This window comes from Diceros bicornis, chromosome 5 (genome assembly GCF_020826845.1).
Source record: "Diceros bicornis minor isolate mBicDic1 chromosome 5, mDicBic1.mat.cur, whole genome shotgun sequence".
Classification (NCBI taxonomy): Eukaryota; Metazoa; Chordata; class Mammalia; order Perissodactyla; family Rhinocerotidae; genus Diceros; species Diceros bicornis.
The window spans coordinates 94618231-94637933 of NC_080744.1; the positions used below are offsets into that span (position 1 = coordinate 94618231).

A 19703-nucleotide genomic window follows, 5' to 3' on the forward strand; every position below is an offset into this window, starting at 1 on the left:
GTAAAAGAAGAAATCAAACAAGAAATTAGAAAGTATTTTGAATTGAATAAAAATGAAATACAACATATCAAAATTTGTGGTATGCACCTAAAGTAGTATGTAGAGGGGATTTTATAGCAGTAAAGGCCTATATTAAGAAAAAACGAAAGGTCTCAAATTATATGTTGTATTTTTGTTTACACTCAGTTTAAAATATTTTGTAATTTCCCTTGTGAGTCTCCTTTGACCCATGGGTTATTTAGAAAGGCATTGTTTAATTTCCAAATATTTGCAGATTTCCTAAATTAAGCTTCCATCTTTTTTTTCCCCCCAAAGCCCCAGTAGATAGTTGTACGTCATAGTTGCACAACCTTCCAGCTGCTGTATGTGGGACGCGGCCCCAGCACGGCCGGAGAAGCGCCACATCGGTGCACACCCGGGATCTGAACCCAGGCCACAAGCAGCGGAGCGTGTGCACTTAACCGCTAAGCCACGGGGCCGGCCCTAAGCTTCCATCTTGAAACACTTGAAAAAGCAAATGAAACACAAAGTAACTTACGGAAAGAAAATACTAAAAGTAAGAGGAGAAATAAATGAAACAGAAGACAAGAAAACAATAAAGAAAATGAATCCAACCAGAAGTGGGTTCTTTGAGAAGATCAATTAGCCAGACTAATCAGGGAAAAAAAAAAGAGAGAAGATGAATTATGAATATCAGGAAGGAATGAGAGAGGTGACATCACTAGAGTAATACGAATTAATTTGTATTAATATACAAATATTAAAAGGATAAGTATTATGAATACCTTTATACCAATGTATTACCAATTCCTTAAAAGACACAAGCTACCAAAGCTCACTGAAAAAGAAATAGATGACTTGAATAGACCTATATCTATTAAAGAAATTGAATTTATGGTTTAAAACCTTCCCACAAAGAAAAATTCCAGGCTCAGATGGCATTCACTGGTGAATTCTACCAAGTATCTAATGAAAAAATCATAACAATTCTATGCCACCTCCTCCAGAAAACTGCAGAAGAGGGAATACTTCCCAACTTATTCTATGAGGTCAGCATGACTGATACCCAAACCAGACCAAGATGTTACAAGAAAATTACTGAACAGTATCATAGATATAAAAATTATTTGCAACATTTTAGCAAGTGAGATCCAACAATATATATATCATGACCAAGTAGGATTTATCCCAGGATAAAAAGTTGGAGACTTCAATAACTCCTTCTCAATAGCTGATGGAACGAATCAGAAAATCAGCAAGGATATAAAAAACTTGAACACTATCAGCCAACTAAACATCTATAGAACACTCCACCCAACACAGCAGAATACACATTCTTTTCAAACACACATGAAACATTCTCCAGAGATAGGCTCTAGGCAAACAAACAAGGGTCTCATAAGGCTGTATCATACAAACTATGTTCTCCAATCCACAGTGGAATTAAATTAGAAATCAGCACTGGAAAGAAATTTGGAAAATCCACAAATCTTTGGATTTAAACATTTTTCTAAATAACCAATAGGTCAAAGAGGAATCACAAGGGAAATTACAAAATATTTTGAACTGAGTGTAGAGAAAAATACAACATATCAAAATTTACAGAATGTAGCTAAAGCACTGCTTAGAGGGCAATTTATAGCTTTAAATACATATATTAGAAAAGAAATTTCAGGGCCAGCCCCGTGGCTCAATGGTTAAGTGCACGTGCTCCGCTGCTGGCGGCCCGGGTTCGGATCCCAGGCACGCACCGACGCACCACTTCTCCGGCCATGCTGAGGCCGTGTCCCACGTACAGCAACTAGAAGGATGTGCAGCTATGACATACAACTATCTACTGGGGCTTTGGGGGAAAAAAAATAAATAAATAAAATTATTAAAAAAAAAAAAGAAATTTCAATGTTATAAACCAATGTTACTGCCATAGAAAAAAGAAAAAAAAAAAAGAAAAGAAAGATCTTAAATCAATAACCCAAGATTCTGCTTTAAGAAAATAGAAAAATAGCAAACTAAACACAAAGCAACCACGGAAAGAAATAAAGTTTAGAGCAGAAATCAATGAAACAGAAAACAGATAAACAATAGAAAAAAAATCAACAAAAATCAAATTCATAGAGACAGCAAATAGAATGGTAGTTGCCATGGGCTGGTGCGGGGCGGGGGAGAATGGGGAGTTTTTAATGGATACAGAGTTTTAATTTTCTAAGATGAAGAGTCCTGGAGACTGGTTGCACAACAACATAAATGTAGTTACCACTACTGAACGCTACACTTAAAAATGGTTAAGATAGTAAATTTTATGTGTATTTTACCACAATTTTTTTAAATTACGCTAAACGAAAGCAGCCAGCTGCAAAAGACTACATTTTGTATGATTCTGTTTATATAAACCATTCAGTAAAGGTAAATCACAGAGACAAAGCAGATTAGTAGTTGCCTGGGGCTGCAAGTGCAAGAGGCATTGACTGTAAAAGAATACGAAGGATCTTTCTGGGATGATGGAAATGTTCCTAAACCAGACTGTGGTGATGGTTGCATAACTCTATAAATTTACTAAAAACCATGAATTATACACTTAAAATGCGTGAATTTTATAAATTATAGCTCAATAAAGCTGTTTAAAAAAAAAAAAGCACATGCACACAAAAATAATACAAGAAAACAGAGTAGGAAAGGCCTTGGAGTAAGGGAGGTCTTTTTAACTGACCTGAAATCCAGAAGTCATAAAGAAAAGATGGGTAAATTTGACTACCAAAACAAAATAAAAAAGCAAACAATAACCCCAAAATCCCACAACTGTGCATGGCAAATTATACTATAAGCTAAGTCAAAAGACAAGTGATAAACTGGGAGAAAATATTTACCATATATATAATAAAAGACTAATCTTCCTATAAGGAGCTCCTAGAAATCAATAAGGAAATAACAATCCAAAAGGAAAATAGGCAAAGGATTATAAACTGTTAGTTCATGGAAAACGAAATAAAAACTCCAAAATCACAAGAAAATATCCTCAACCAAACTTACAATTAGGGAAATGCAAAGTAAAACCTGTCCTGAGATACCACTTTTCACTTATTAGAATGGCAAAAATCTAAAAGTCTGAAAACACACAATGCTGGGAATGCTGGCTATAGGATAAAGTTACTTTCATTTTCTTATTTTTGAACAATGTAAATATATTACCTATTTAAACTTCATCAAAAAGGAGGAATGAGTCCACAAACCTATTTTCAACTACCATTATTTGTCTTTCTGAGGCATTTGGCACTTGACTAAGTTTCTTATAACTCTCTCATCACTTGGTTTCTAGTCACCTGCCTCAGACCCTGTCCTCTTCTCTGACGTCCCCAAGTGTTCTAGGATTCCAACCTTTGCCCTTTCCTCTTCCCATTCTGCATACAATCTTGTCTATTCGTGGTTTCAATTGCAACATACATGCTGATGACACTCAAATCTCTATCTCCATACTAGACCAATTATATCCAATTGGTAAGTATATTCAGTTACATACTGAAAATTACCTAGATGTTACACAGACACCTTAAATTCAACATGTCCAAGGCTGAACTCAATCTTTCTCCTCAAATCTCTTCCTCCTTCCAGTCTCTATTTTAGTGATTAGCACCACCAACCATCCAAGTCCTCTAGATTTTACCTCCCCAACATCTCTCACATCTATCCCATTGGCTTTATTCCTGTGGCTATGGCCTTAATTCAGGTCTCATCTCCTCTCACCCAGACTATTAAATAATCTCACAGTCCTACCTCTAGACTTGCAACCTCTAATTCATCTGCCTACATATCATTTTTATAAAGTGAAAATAAAATTATTGTACTGTCTGCTCAAAATTCTTTCTCACTACCTATAGGATAAAGTCTGAACTGCTCAGTATACAAGGCCTTCTGCGATCTGGCCCCTGCTGCCCTCTCCAACCGTATGTCTTGCTACAAGTGATATTCCAGGCTCATAATCATAGAGATAATTTGGCTTGTAATGCAGTGTACCACAGTTTCTTAACAATGCTACTGGGAGGGCCGGCCCTGTGGTGTAGCGGTTAAGTTCATGTGCTCCGCTTCAGCGGCTTGGGGTTAGCAGGTTCAGATCCTGGACGTGCACCAATGCACCACTTATCAAGCCATGCTGTGGCAGCGTCCCATATAAGTAGAGGAAGATGGGCACAGATGTTAGCCAAGGGCCAATCTTTCTCAGCAAAAAGAAGAGGATTGGCAATGGATGTTAACTCAGGGCTAATCTTCCTCACCAAAAAAAAAAAAAAAAAAAAAAAAGGCTACTGGGGCTGACCCTGTGGCCTAGTGGTTAAGTTCGGCGTGCTCCACTTTGGTGGTGTGGGTTTACGGGTTTGGATCCTGGGTGCAGACCTACACCACTTGTCAGCCATGGCAACCCGTGTACAAAATAGAAAAGGATTGGCACAGAGGTTAGCTCAGGGGTAATCTTCCTCAAAAAAAGAGGAATACTGGCAACAGATGTTAGCTCAGGGCAAATCTTCCTCAGCAGAAAAAAAAAAATAATAATAATGCTACTACATGGAGCAATAACTACATAAAATCCATAACCAATCAGAACTAAAAGTTACACATTCTTAATAAGTCTGGATGATGAAAATAAAGGGTTAGGTACCCTGTCTTAGTAAGACAATCATCAGCTTATCGCAATGCCAACTTAAAAGAGGCTCATTCCATGGGCCGGTCCTGTGGCTTAGTGGTTAAGCGCACACGCTCCGCTGCTGGCGGCCCAGGTTCAGATCCCGCGCGCGCACCAACGCACTGCTTCTCTGGCTATGCTGAGGCCGCTTCCCACATACAGCAACTAGAAGGATGTGCAGCTATGACATACAACTATCTACTGGGGCTTTGGGGGGAAAAACAAATAAATAAAATTATAAAAAAAAAAAAAGAGGCTCATTCCACGTATTTCTGAGAGTTTCCTTTCCCTGAGGACCCCTGAAGCAAGAGGAATAAGACCATCAGAAGCACTATGCTTTGGTGGCAGGGCCTACTAAGAGGGTTGTATCACCTCTAGATCTTTCTATCATAATCTAGTCGGTAGGGATCTTGATTGGCCCTCCATTCCACAGAGTAAACTTCTTCACTATATTGATGATATCATGCTGAGTGGACTTGGTGGTCGAACCTTGTGACTCAGACACCTTGGTAAAACACATACATGGCCAGAGTGTGCAAAATAAATCCCACAAAAATTCTGATCCCAGTGAAAATTCCTGGGGTCCAGTGGTCCTAGTCATGTTAAAACATCTCTTCTAAGACAAAGGATAAGTTGCTGCTTCTGATTCCTGCTACAACTAAGAAACTTAAAGCCTAGTGAGCCTCTTTGGATTTTGAAAGAAATGTATACTTTATTTGGGTGTGCTACTGCAATCTATTTATCTAGTAAATCAATTTTGAGCCAGTTTTTTTTTTAAATAATTTTATTTATTGATTTATTTTTTCCCCCAAAGCCCCAGTAGATAGTTGTACGTCATAGCTGCACATCCTTCTAGTTGCTGTATGTGGGACACGGCCTCAGCATGGCCAGAGAAGCGGTGCATCGGTGTGCACCCGGGATCTGAACCCAGGCCGCCAGCAGCGGAGCGCACGCACTTAACCGCTAAGCCATCGGGCCGGCCCAATTTTGAGCCAGTTTTGAGTAGGGTTCTACAACAGGTCCAAGCTGACATGAAACCTATTCTATCACTTGTGCCATAAGACCCATAATATCTCATGGTGACTGAAGTATTTGTGACAGATGGGGAGCCTCTAGCAGTCCTCTATAGGTGAATGGCTGCACAAACCTTTGGATTTGGGGGCAAAGCTATGCTATCCTTTAGGGAACTACTCTCCTCTTGAGTAATAGCTTCTAGCTTGCTACTGAGCTCGAGTAAAGACTAAACACTAGACCATGGGTCACCAAGTTACCATATGACCTGAACTCCCTAGCATGAACCGGATGCTGCCAGATCCACCAAGTCATAAAGTTGGGCATTCACAGCAGTACTCTATCATCAAGTGGATGTGATATATACAAGACTGAGCTCAAGCAGGTCCTGAAGACACAAGTAAGTTGTATGAACAAGTGACTCAGATACTCATGACTCCTACTCATGCTACATTGCTTCCTCTCTCGTCTTACACCTATCGCCTCATGAGAGTTCCCTATGACCGGCAGACTAAGGGAGACTTCAGGCCTGGTTTTTAGATAGTTCTACATAAACCATCTAGTACCAACTGAAAGTAGACAGCTGAGGCATTACATCCCCATTCAGGGCTGACCATTAAGGATTGTCATGAAGGGAAATCCTCCTAACGGGCAGAACTTTAAGTGATACAACAGTTGTTTCTCTTGCCTGGAGAGAGGGCCATAGGTGTGGATTTACACTGATTCAAGAGTGACTAGCAGTTTGGCTGGATGGCCAGGGACTTGGAAGGGACATCACTGGAAAGTTGGAGACAAGAGGTGTGGGGAAGAGGTACATGAATAGAGAGCTCTCCAAGTAGGTATATAGAATGTGAAGATTATTTGTGTCCCATAAAAATGGTCACCAAAGGGGGCCGGCCCGGTGGCGCAAGCGGTTAAGTGCACGCGCTCCACTGCGGCGGCCCAGGGTTCGCCAGTTCGGATCCCGGGTGCGCACCGACGCACTGCCTGGCAAGCCATGCTGTGGCGGCGTCCTATATAAAGTGGAGAAAGATGTTAGCCCAGGGCCAGTCTTCCTCAGCAAAAAAAGAGGAGGATTGGCAGATGTTAGCACAGGGCTGATCTCCTCACTAACTAACTAACTAAATAAATAAAAATGGTCACCAAAGAATTACCTCAGCAGAGGAGTATCTTAATAATTGGATGGATAAAATTACCTGTTCTGTGGATGTCAATCAGCCTCTTTCCCCAGTCATCCCTGTCTTGCCCAATGGACCCATGATAAAAGTCAAGCTAAGATGAAGGTTAGCAACATATCTTTCACTCGCCAAAACCAATATGGTTCTAACCAATGACAGGTGCCTAGTCTGCCAACTGCAAAGACCAACAATGATAGCGGATCACTTCCATCACGGAAGGGGCAGCAATTTCTTCTTACTAGAATAGACTCTAGATATGGATCTGTCTTCCTTCCCCTTGGTATTTCCGTCAAAAAACCATCCATAGACTTACAGAATGCCTTATTCTTCATCATGGTATTCCGTATAACATTGCTTCTGATCAGGAAACTTACTTTATGGGTAATTAAAGCACAGAAGTGGGCACATGGTCATGGAACTCACTGGTCTTACTCTGTCCCCCATCATTTTGAAATGGCTGGCCTGAAAGAACAGTAGGCCAGTTATCAATTTATTGTCTCTCAGCTCCAAATCCATCCTTCTTTGTGTTACTAGAGCCGAATCCTATAAACAAATTGCCCTTTTCCCACTGGCTCAATGATGTTAGATTTTATTAATAAAAGGTGCTGAAGGGCCACTGCAAGGTGATGGAGGGAGGAAGGGGCTTCTTTTCCTGGTTCTGTGTTTTTATTTCACACACTAGTTAATGGATCTGTGTGCGGGAGGTCTGGTAGTGCTCACCTCAGTGACCATCACAGACTGGCTCCTGCCCACACACACTCCAGTAAATTTCTCAGCCTCCCAGCAGGCCACTTATATGGACAAGCTCACTGCTCTGGCAAATGTCACTACCATGACAGGTTGCATGTTCCTGTGGTGGCTATACCCTCTCCAAAGAGGTCTGAATCTCAGGCTTGGGAAGTGGGTTGGAAGAAGGTGTTTTCTTAGTTCTTTCCTTGTTCCTTCTCCCTCATCCTAGAGGGTAGTAGCTATTTTCTGCATATGCTACTTCTGAACCCCTTAAGAATCCTCTTTTACTCATTTTAGTAGTTCTATTGGTGTGGTTTCTAAGTTCTGAGCGATACAAATGGCCTTTTGAGGACAGCTATGGCACCAGGTGGGCTCAAGCAACAATTTGTGGGGCTGGAATAATGTCTAATGCTCTCCAGTATGTGGTATATGCTCTGAATCAGCAACCAATATATGGGGTTACTTCTTCTACAGGTAGGATTCACTAGTCTGGAATTAAAGGGTAGGAATGGGAGTGACTCCTCTCACTGTTACCCCTAATAATCCACTAATGAAATTTTTGCTTCTCATCCTCACAACTTTGGGTTCTGCTGGTTTAGAAGTTTTCATTCCCAAAGGAGATAGCCTTCCATCAGGGGACACAATGGTTCCATTAAACTGGAAATTAAGACTGCCTCCTGGCCACTTTGGGCTCCTCGTGCCAGTGAACCAAAATGCAGAAAACAGGGGGCTATTTATTGGCAAAAATGACTGATCTTGACCATCAGAGAAAAACAGCACTGTTAATACACAATGAGGGAAGTGAACACAACTAGAATGTAGAGAATCCTCTGAGGCCTCTCTTAGTACTCCCATGTCCTGTGACAAAAGTTAGTGAAAACTACAAGAATCCAATTCAGGCGGGACTACTCACGACATTAACCATTTAGTAATGAAGGTTTGGGTCACTCCACTATGACCATCTCAGGTTCTTGCTGAGGGCAGAAGGAATATGCAACAGTTAACAGAAGAAAGAATATAGCTATGACCATGTGACCAACTACAGAAACAAAGGATAGGTGCATATTAGACAGAAGCATAATTTTGCTTTTATCTTTATTGGAAAAGTTTAATATGATTAAGAGGGTGTATAGATACCAAGTTGACAAAAAGGTAAACTATAGTAGTCTTGTACTTTGCCAACTTGGCTAAGCTATAATTGGATCTCCCCAAACCCCTTCTCTATACGGTTCTGGGTTAGAGCTGGCCAAGAAGAGAAACTTGCCCAAGATCTAGAAGGTGAAAGGGAAGTAGCTGCTATTATGCTGAAGGTCACTGTGGTTAGACGTAGTGCGAGACAGACATTAAGGGCTGGGCAGAATTCAGTTTGTCCTTGCTCTCCCCTGCTCCACACCCAGCTCCTCTGGCTGACTAACAGAAACGAGATACAGAGGCAACAGTCTTCCACAGACTTCACCTCCTCTCCTTTGGTGTGGCTCCACTCCATCAGCCAGACGTGGAATCCAGCCCCAAATTCCACGGCAAGTTTGGATTTGCCTACCCATAACAGTGCTTCAGTAGAGCTGGTTAGTGACGTTTCTCTGATTCTCCATCTCTCAGTTTTAGACTCTTACTTATCCAGCTTCTCCCACAACTGTGTAAGATCTTATTCCTATAACAAATCCCTTACTTCCATAATATTCACAGTGGTTCTGCTTCCTAGACTAAACCCTGACCGATAAACCATGTTTTCCAGACAAAGCTTTCTGTCCCTGTGGACATCTTCTGTGTTTGGATACTATAGCTCACCTCTTTCCTTGAAGTCAGAAAAGACAATTCTTTTGAAGAAGAGTTATAATCACAATTTCTGCTTAAGCGGAGCTCATCTTTATTGTTGTAGGCTTGTGCCATCTGGCTGTGGGAATGAATAATCACGCCTGTCTTTATGTTCATGGAGAGAATATTATGAAAAAAAAAAAAAACATGAAGTATCTAGGAACTGTAGCAAGTGAAAGCCTTCAGTCCTTACTATGGTCCTGTATTCTAGATTTCGCTCAAAGTTACATAGGATAAAGAATGATTTCTGGATGCTCAAGAATATACCCACTGGGACGGCCCCGTGGTGTAGCGGTTAAGCGTGCGCGCTCCGCTGCTGGCAGCCTAGGTTTGGATCCCAGGCACGCACCGACGTACCGCTTGTCAGGCCATGCTGTGGCGGCGTCCCACATAAAGTGGAGGAAGATGGGTACGGATGTTAGCTCAGGGCCAGTCTTTCTCAGCAAAAAGAGGAGGATTGGCATGGATTTTAGGTCAGGGCTGATCTTCCTCACAAAAAAAAAAAAAAAACACCCACTGATAGTAAGTGCAATTTATAACATAATTTTACCAGTGATTTCCTTGTGTAGGTAATGGAGACTGATGTTAGTATTTCAACATTGAAACTCGACAATTCATTACTGAATGTTGACACCCTGCCAGTGATAAAGATTTTCCTGATTCTAAACGAGACCAGATTAATTTTTAATAATCAAAAGAAGTAATGGATCTGTCCTCTGTGCTATATACACCTCCCATTTGCTGCATACTTACTCAGATTAGGTCCAAGTCTAAGAAAAATCTCGTAGGTTTCCGTGCACTTCACTAGAGGGCCAATTCTTAAGAAAAAAAAAAAAGTTTCCAAAGATACCCAGAATTCAATCAGATATCAGTACAACAGCCATTAAGGGTTAAGTGATCCTAAGAGATAGGAAGATATAAAAAGAATGAAGGATTCTGCCAAGTCCTAAGGTCTTTAGATTTGAGCAGGAAGACATGCAGATAATTAAAATCCAAAGAAATGCAAAATTCAATCAAGTAATGTAAGCGGCCTAAGGAGGAGCTAATAAGCAAATTCTGTGAAAGTCAGATTAGTCCTACCAAGGCTCAAACATGGATCCAGTCACATCCTGGCCAATATCCTCTGGTCATTAAGAATTCTCAGCAAGCTGGGGCTGTAGTGGTTAAGCGCGCGTGCTCCACTGCTGGCGGCCCCAGTTCGGATCCCGCGCGCGCACCAAAGTGCTTGTCAGGCCATGCTGTGGCAGCGTGCCATATAAAGTGGAGGGAGATGGACATGGATGTTAGCCCAGGGCCAGTACTCCTCAGCAAAAAGAGGAGGGTTGGCAGATGTTAGCTCAGGGCTGATCTTCCTCACAAAAAAAAAAAAAAAAAAGAATTCTCAGCAAGCAGAAAAGACAATCCCAAAAATTGCATGTGAAAATAACATAAAAATTAATTGGGATGGGATGACATACTTATTTTCTTAGTGAGCAAACATCTTTTGACCTCAGGAAAATTTATAATTAAGAACAGAAATGCTTAAAGGAAATTATGTATAGTGTTAATATTTTTATGTTAAGGACTCTGGGCATATTTGGTATTTTAAGCATTTGTAAAATTTAAGAGAATTTGGCCTATTAAAGTAATAGGTCAGGTTTGTATTTGTAATTCCAACTTAAAATATATAATCAATTGTTGTAGATTTATTATTTAATCAGAGAGTTTACTATTTATACAGTGTTGAAACATTTGAGACCCAGATTAAGAAGACTCAGATTTAGAAAAATTATATAACTATGCAGTGATGTTTGTTGAATTATCGACATTCTTAAAAAGGAAATTTTTTAAATTTATAATTTAAATGTAATGTTTTTAAGATGTTTAAGTTTGTAAAGTAGCCCAAATATTCAAAGGCCCTTAAAACTGACTGTTAACATTTGCTAGATTTTAAACAGGATAAGATCTATAAACCGAATCTAAAAGCTTAGGAACTTAGTTTTAAAATTTTAGCTTTTACAAATTGAATATTATTTTTTTTAATTAAAGAAAACTCTAAATAGGCTTTTCTGTACACGCAGGCCATCTCAACGGGCAGCAAAAAATGCCTACAGGCCAGCACCGTGGTGTAGTGGTTAAGTGCGTGCGCTCTGCTGCTGGCGGCCCGGGTTCGGATCCCGGGCGCGCACTGACGTGCCGCTTGTCAGGCCATGCTGTGGCGGCGCCCCACATAAAGTGGAGGAAGATGGGGACGGATGTTAGCTCAGGGCCAGTCTTCCTCAGCAAAGAGAGGAAGGTTGGCCTGGATGTCAGCTCAGGGCTGATCTTCCTCACAAAAAAAAAAAAAAATGAACCAACAACCAGTGGTGTGCTGGAGTCAACTTTCTAAATTTTCAGAAATTTTGCAAGCTGGTTGTTAAACACAGTGTTATTAAAAATTGGTGCAGGGGCCGGCCCAGTGGCACAAGCAGTTAAGTGTGTGCGCTCCGCTGCGGAGGCCCGGGGTTTGCCAGTTCGGATCCCAAACGCGCACTGATGCACTACTTGTCAGGCCATGCTGTGGTGGCGTCCCATATAAAGTGGAGGAAGATGGGCATAGATGTTAGCCTAGGGCCAGTCTTCCTCAGCAAAAAAGAGGATGATTGCAGATGTTAGCTCAGGGCCGATCTTCCTCATGAAAAAAAAAAATTTGGTGCTGTTACCAAGACAAAAAACAACAAATGTTGGAGAGGGTGTGGAGAAACAGAAACCCTCATACACAGCTGATGGGAATGCAAACTGGTGCAGCCTCTATGGAAAACGGTATGGAGATTCCTCAAAGAATTAAAAATAGAGATGCCCTAAGATCCAGCCATCCCACTAGTGGGAATCTATCCAACGAACCTGAAATCAACAATCCAAAGAGACTTATGCACCCCTATGTTCATTGCAGCATTATTCACCACAGCCAAGAAGTAGAAGCAACCTAAGTGTCCCTCGACTGACGACTGGATCAAGAAAATGTGGTATATATATACAATGGAATACTACTCAGCCATAAAAAAAGACAGAATCGTCCCATTTGCAACAACATGGATGGGCCTGGAGGGTATTATGTTAAGTGAAGTAAGCCAGAAAGAGAAAGACAAACACTCTCATTCATATGTGGAATATAAACCAACACATGGACAGAGAAAACTGTATTGTGGTTACCAGGGGCAATGGGGGTGGGGGGTGGGCACAAGGGGTGAAGAGAGACATATATATGGTGATGGACAAACAAAAACGTACAACCCAAAATTTCACAATGTTAAAAACTATTAAAACATCAATTTAAAAAAAAATTGGTGCTGTTAAATTACATTAAAGACTAAAGTAAAAAATATTCTAAACTCATCAGTTCCTAATCATTTTACTACATTTCACTATTATCTATGTTCTTGAGGTTACTTCTTTTATTTCATCTATAAAGTGGAAATTACAGTTGCATGCTACCACATCTCCTCCTACTTCCATATTCACTGATGTCACGTTAGTAGCCTGAGATTAGTCATGCTGGGAGTATTTACACCACAGAAATGGGCAAACTACAAATTGGGGCTTCATGGATTAAGAAGAGCCTTAGGAAAACAGTGATCTGATACTCCAGTAAAGGAGCCACACTCCAAAGGGGAGAAGACAAATAAAATAGTATATAACAGCTAAAAGGACTTTAGAGATCACCTAATATTCTAGGGCAGTCCACAAAGACTGAGAAAGAATGCAAGGGGAGTTCTGAAGACAGTTAAGTACACAAGGTTTGAACAGAACAATGTTCATAGAGACAATGACATGAAATAGGCAGGAAAAGTAAACTGGGACAAGACTGAAACAGCGAGAAATGGCAGACTGTAAAATGATTAGGACTTACTGTAAATGCCATTCTAAGGGGTTTAGGCTTTAACCTACAAGGCAATGGAAACTACTGAAGGTTTGAGGGCAGAGAAACAGATTAATCTGGCAAGGGGGTGTACAGGATGCAGTGAAGGCAGTGAAAAACCTTATTTTTGAAAATTACAAAGTAGACCAAAAAAAATTCCATTACATATAATAAACTAAAGTCTTGAGTAAGGCGTTAAAAATCAATTAAAACTCAAAGCTCAAAAGAACACATACTCTGTAATTCCATTTATATAAAATGCAAACCCATCTATACTGACAAAAAGCAAATCAGTGTTTGTTGGGTGCTAGAGGAGAGGTGAACTACAAAGGAGCACAAGGGATCTCGTGGGTGACAGAAACGTTCTGTATCTTGATTGTGATAGGTGTATTTAAAACTGTAGAAACTTATCAAACTGTACGGTTTAAATGGATGAGGTTTATTGTGTTAAAGTATTCCTCTATGAACCTAACAAGAAAAAAAAACAATTACAACTCAAACAAATTAATCAGACATTTGATGCTATGTAATTAGATATAAATGGAAAAATGCAAATGACCACAATTTTAGAGGAGTACAACCAAACTTCTAATTTCCCTCTTTTCATTTGATTAGCTCAGTAACTACAGTCACTGTCAATTCTTTTTCCCAGACATTATGTACAGGTAAAATCTCATTTCATAACTTTTCCTCACCCCATCCCCATGCTTTCCAATCCCTCCCATCCCTTCCTAACAACCTCTGGGAGGTTGCTCATTTTCTTCATCTGTACATAACAGATGAAGGAAATGAATAACATTACCTACCTCACACAGAGCAAGAGCTCAAAATAGTTACTGTTTTGCCTTAGTCATTTTCTACCCATTTATGCTCCTTGAAGGTAAAGTCTGTCTTATTCATCTGTGCATTTCTCTCATTGTACGTAGCATAGAGTACAATAAATAGTAGGCCCAACATAAGTATTTCTTCAGAGAAATGTCTATGGCACCTAGAAACTCAGATATGGATGAAAAAGACAACACTATACAACAAGTGAGAATCTGAAGTGTTATCATAAAGACCTAAACATTTTGTGCAACTTGAAAAGAGCGATCAATTATGAACGAAGGAATTAGGAAACATGTCTAAGAGAAGATGACACTGAGCTACCTAAAGTCTGAAGGGGATAAGGGGAGGATGCATATCTACTTCCCTAAATGGTAATTATAAATTAGCGCAAACTACAAGTCCAAGAGAAAAATCTTTCACAGTGACATAAGGATAATTCTTAACAGCTAAATACTATAAAAAGGCCGGAGGCAAGCAAAACTAGATTCTAGAGACACACTTGGTGCAGAAGACAAAAAGGAGCAACCTTTCCCAATAGCGAAATAATTACAACAGTATTCCCAGTAGCACTTGGCATGCGATCTAGAAGTTCAAGACAAAGCAAGGTCTGAAAACAAAACGAGATCTAAATTTCAAGATCCCTGTGCCACTAATATTGGGCGGCATACCCGAGGATTCTGAGGGCTGCCACCTTCATGCCAAGTGGACTCAAGGGCAAGTACAGAAACTGTTCCGACTCTGAACTCAGAGGTGGTCCAAGGAAAACCCGGTGCAGTCCGCTGGGGCCCAGCTATCTTAGAAGGGTTGCGACGGGCTGAAAGAGCAAAACGGATTTTGTGGGGCCTACAACTGCCTTCCCGAGCATCCCCGAAGCCAGAGTAGCAGGGAACCGCTAGATCCAGTCGCCGGCATCCACCCGGAGTCACTGCGATTGGAGAAACCATGAGTCTGCCGCCTTACCAAGTCTAAAATAATAAGCAACCCCAACTCCCGCTTACCAAGCGCCCTCGGGTTTCCCTTTGCTCCCCCGCCCCACTGGGAGGAATGGGACAGGAAGACCTGGCTCCCTGCTCCGCCCCTAGCAGGCCCCGAATCAGCCAGAGGCTAAAACAGGGGGCGGACAAAGCGACCTCTGGCCACAGACTCCACAAAGAGATGGAATGATCCAGGCGTCAGACTCGTCAGGCCCTCGCAAGGGGCCCAGAGCTAGGCCGACCCCGCAGGGCCAGCGTCGAAGGGATAAGGGGACCTGGGGAAACAGTGGGCGGCCGACCTCACCTGCCGCTTGTTCATCCGCCGCACATCGTCCAAAAAGTCTAGAGACAGCATGGCGGGGCCAGCGAGGGGAACGCCGGCAGGAGACTGGGCGCGGCGTTGACCAAGAAGCGGAACGGCTAGCGCACGGGCCGAGCTCACACTGGACAGGACCCCGCGGCGCCCGCTCTTCCGCTTCCGGGGCGGGAACCGGTGCGGCCCCTCCCCTTCGCGGCGGAGAGCACACAAAAGCACTCGCGACCCTCCTAAGGGGCCTCCCGGCTTGGCCCTGCTGTACAGCGGCTCTCCTACTCCTGACCTCGCCTGCTGAGAAACAGCCGAAGTCCACTCGCCCCACTCCGCCCCGCGGCCCTCAGTCGGGAGGCCGCCTTGCAGGCTCAGGAGGCGGGCCCTCGTGCACGCCTGGCCAATAGGAAGCGAGTCCCCGGCGTCTGGGGGCAGACGCGGCCCCTGAGTGGCCGGCGCGTTCAGCCCCGGCCGCGAGTCTGGGTGTGGCGCTGGACGTGTCGCCGGGCCGCCCCTTCTCTGCTGGGGCGGGTCTCCCGCGCTGCAGGAAGCTGGCGGCTGGGGGTGGTTTCAATAAGGGCTTTTCGCGTAAGGGTGGAGGATGTGAGAGAGTTTCAAAGCACTGCCTGAACCTCTCAGGAGCTTAAGGAACTCTTAGTTGGAGTGAAAACAACTCGGTTACGACTAGAAAACAACCAAACCATGCGACACCGTGATGACCAGCAGTGGTGCAGGTTGTCAGAAGTCCCTTCCTCCCCGAACTTGACCTCGCTAACCCATGTGCTGTCTCCTTGAGCACTTCCCGGTTTTGTTACCTCGGGCACCTGGATGTGACCCTCCTCTCGCTGCCTTCTGTCTCTGTATAAACGGTCTTTGCTTTGACTGGCCGAAGCTCCTGATAAGAAGGACCAGAGCTGGTCTCTTGTTATTGTCTTTTTCAGTATATTGATTATCTCACATTAGGGGAAGCAGAGTGAAAGATACACTGGAACCTTCTACTTGCTTTGCAATTCTTTAAATCGAAAATTACTTCAAAGTAAAAAAGTTAAATATATTGGAGGATGTCTATAATAAAAAAGATAATAAATTTGGGGGAGGATGGAACCCTCATATACTGCTGGTGGGAATGTAAAATGGCGCAGCCACTTTGGAAAATAGACCAGCAGTTCCTCAAAAGGTTAAATACAGAATTACTATATTAACCATATTAATCAGCAATTCCACTCTTAGGTATATAGCCAAGAAAAGTGAAAACATATGTCCACACAATAACTTGTCCATGAATGTTCATGGCAGCATTATTCATAATAACCAAAAAGTTAAGCAAACAACCAAATAAAAATGTTCATCAATTGATGAAGGGATAAGCAAAATGTCCATACAATGAAGTATTATTTGGCAATAACTACTACAACAGGGATAAACCTTGAAAACATTAGGCTTAGCGAAGGAAGCCAATCACAAAAGACCACGTATTGTATGATTTCATTTACGTAAAACGTCCAGAATAGGCAAATCCATAGAGACAGACAGCAGTGGTTGCCTAGGGCTGGGAGAGTTGGGAGAAATGAGGAGTGATTAATGGGTATGGGTTTTCTTTTTGGGGTGTTGAAAATGTTCTAAAATTAATTGTGATAATTGTACAACTTTGTGAATATACTAAAAACCATTGAATTGTACACTTTAAATTAGTGAACTGTATGGTATGTGAATTATAACACAATAAAGCTGTTATGAAAAAGAAAGAAAAAAGAACCATTGGCCGGCCCCGTGGCTTAGCGGTTAAGTGCGCATGCTCCGCTGCTGGCAGCGTGGGTTGGGATCCCGGCGCACAGCGAGGCACCACTTCTCCGGTCATGCTGAGGCCGTGCCCCATGTACAGCAACTAGAAGGATGTGCATCTGTGACATACAACTATCTACTGGGGCTTTGGGGGAAAAAATAAATTATTAAAAAAAGAAAGAAAGAAAAAAGAACCACTGACGTCATTGTTAAATTCCAGGTGGCAAATACACAACCTGGCACGTATTAGGCACCCAATAAATATTGTGAATTTAAAGTATGTTTGTGTATGTGTCATCTCCAACTGCTGCCCCTAGGCATCCCATACTTATGGAGTTGAAAAATGAATTCCTGATTCCTCCAAATTAGGAAGGCCTGTGGAGGAAAAGACAAACTCTGTGGGGGCAGGGAACTTGTCTTATCCACTCGTCTACCCCAGCTCTCATAACAGTGCCAGACTCAATGAGTATTTGTTAGTAAATGTTAAATATGAGTTCTAATCTAAATTCTGGCTAATATGGGGCCGGCCTGGTGGCACAGCGGTTAAGTGTGCACGATCCACTGCGGCAGCCTGGGGTTCGCCCGTTGGGATCCTGGGCGCGCACCCACGCACTGCTTGTCAAGCCGTGCTGTGGCAGCATCCCATATAAAGTGGAGGAAGAGGGGCATGGATGTTAGCCCAGGGCCAGTCTTCCTCAGCAAAACGAGGAGTGGCAGATGTTAGCTCAGGGCCGATCTTTCTCACAAAAATTAATTAATTAATTAATTCTGGCTAATAGAGCCCTGGCCTGTGTTTGTTAATGTTGAATCCAAATCTAAAGGTGAGGGTCAGCAACCATTTAAATGGGTATCAACCTCAGTCCACTTTTGTGTTGTTGTGAAGTAAAGAGCTCTAAGAGAGGCAAAAAGTCCTGTGGGGCTTCAGATGTAGGAAAAGTCAATTTAGTTGGGGAGCTTAAAAGGAGCCTCAGAAGGGAGAGAACATTTAAGATATGGGTAAAATTTATTTGATATGTGGGTAAAGTTGGTAGGCAAAAAGGATATACCCAGTGGAGGGAATAGCAGCAATAAAGATACAGAGGCAGGAAACTGGAAAGGTATTTGATTCATCCAGTTTGCTTTTCCAACCTTGCCCATACCTTAAGGAACTGCGCTAGTTGGGTCTGCAGGTGCTCTCTTGCCGCTGAGGAAACTCGAGCAAGCCTGAAATGTCATTTGTTGGATACACACAGTTTGCACTCGTGGACACATTCAGCTACTGCTCTGCGTCTGAAACCTTATGCTCCCATAACCCACTTTCTGATGGTTACTTCTTTTTCACTTCTCTGTATGTTTTAAATTATAGAAATAATCCGTGAGTACATTCTCATTATAAAAGATTATAACAAGACAGGCAATCCAGCCATTCCACTTCCGGGTATATACCCCAAAGAATTCAAAGCAGGGTATTGAAGAGGTATTGGTACACCCGTCTTCATAGTAGCATTATTCACAATACCCAAAAGGTGGAAGCAACTCAAGTGTCCATCAATGGGTGAATAAATAAACAAAATGTCGTATAAACATACTATCGAATATTATTCAGCCTTAAAAAGGAATGAAATTCTGATACATGTTACAACATGGATAAACCTTGAAGACATTATGTTAAGTGAAGTAAGCCAGATACAAAAGGACAAATATTGTATGATTCCAGGTACAAAAGTTACCTAGAGTGGTGAAATTCTTAGAGACAGAAAGTAGAACAGTGGTTACTATGGATTAGGGAGAGGAGGAAATGGGGAGGTATTTAATGGGTATAGAGTTTCAATTTTTCAAGATGAAAAATTTCTGGAGACTGGTTGCACAACAATGTGAATATACTTAGCACTACAGAACTCTTCACTTAAAAATAGTTAAGATGGTGAATTTTATATTATGTGTATTTGACCACAATTTAAAATAAAAAAGATTGGGCCGGCCCCGTGGCTTAGCGGTTAAGTGCGCGCGCTCTGCTGCTGGCCGCCCTGTTCGGATCCCGGGAGCGCACCGACGCACCGCTTCTCCGGCCATGGTGAGGCTGCGACCCACATACAGCAACTAGAAGGATGTGCAACTATGACATACAACTATCTACTGGGACTTTGGGGGAAAAAATAAATAAATAAATAAAAAATAATAATAAAATAAAATAAAAAAGATAGGCCATTTATAGAGTAGAACATGAAGGCTCTCTTTGGTCTCCTAGTCTCTCCCCTTTCTAGACTGATCACCACTATTAACAGTTTTTCCTTCTAGTGCTTATTTTCCTATGTACTTAAAATTTACACTCACTTTTTTACATAAATGGGCTCACACTATACATTTCCTTTCAGTTTTTGCTCTCCTTTCATCCATTTACTCTTTTCCACTTCAATGAGTCCACTAGTCACATAACTCTGCAATTTTCTCCCAGTCTGTCAGCGTTCTTCCAACACATGGTCCCCGGACCAGTGATCTATCAAGTTGTCCATAGGTTATTTTAGAGGAATGAGAAGCTTTATTTACATCCATT

At 41.9% G+C, this 19703-nt stretch overlaps 1 protein-coding gene across 1 annotated transcript in view; it reads right to left on the bottom strand.

The window, feature by feature from the left end:
- Window positions 1-15718, bottom strand: part of SEC11A (SEC11 homolog A, signal peptidase complex subunit) — a 46719-nt gene extending 31001 nt beyond the window's left edge. The window contains exon 1 of the mRNA XM_058542517.1: window positions 15386-15718. Within this exon, the coding sequence (XP_058398500.1) occupies window positions 15386-15436 (51 nt within the window). The 5' untranslated portion in view covers window positions 15437-15718. The remainder of the gene's footprint in view (window positions 1-15385) is intronic.
- Window positions 15719-19703: the final 3985 nt, after the last annotated feature.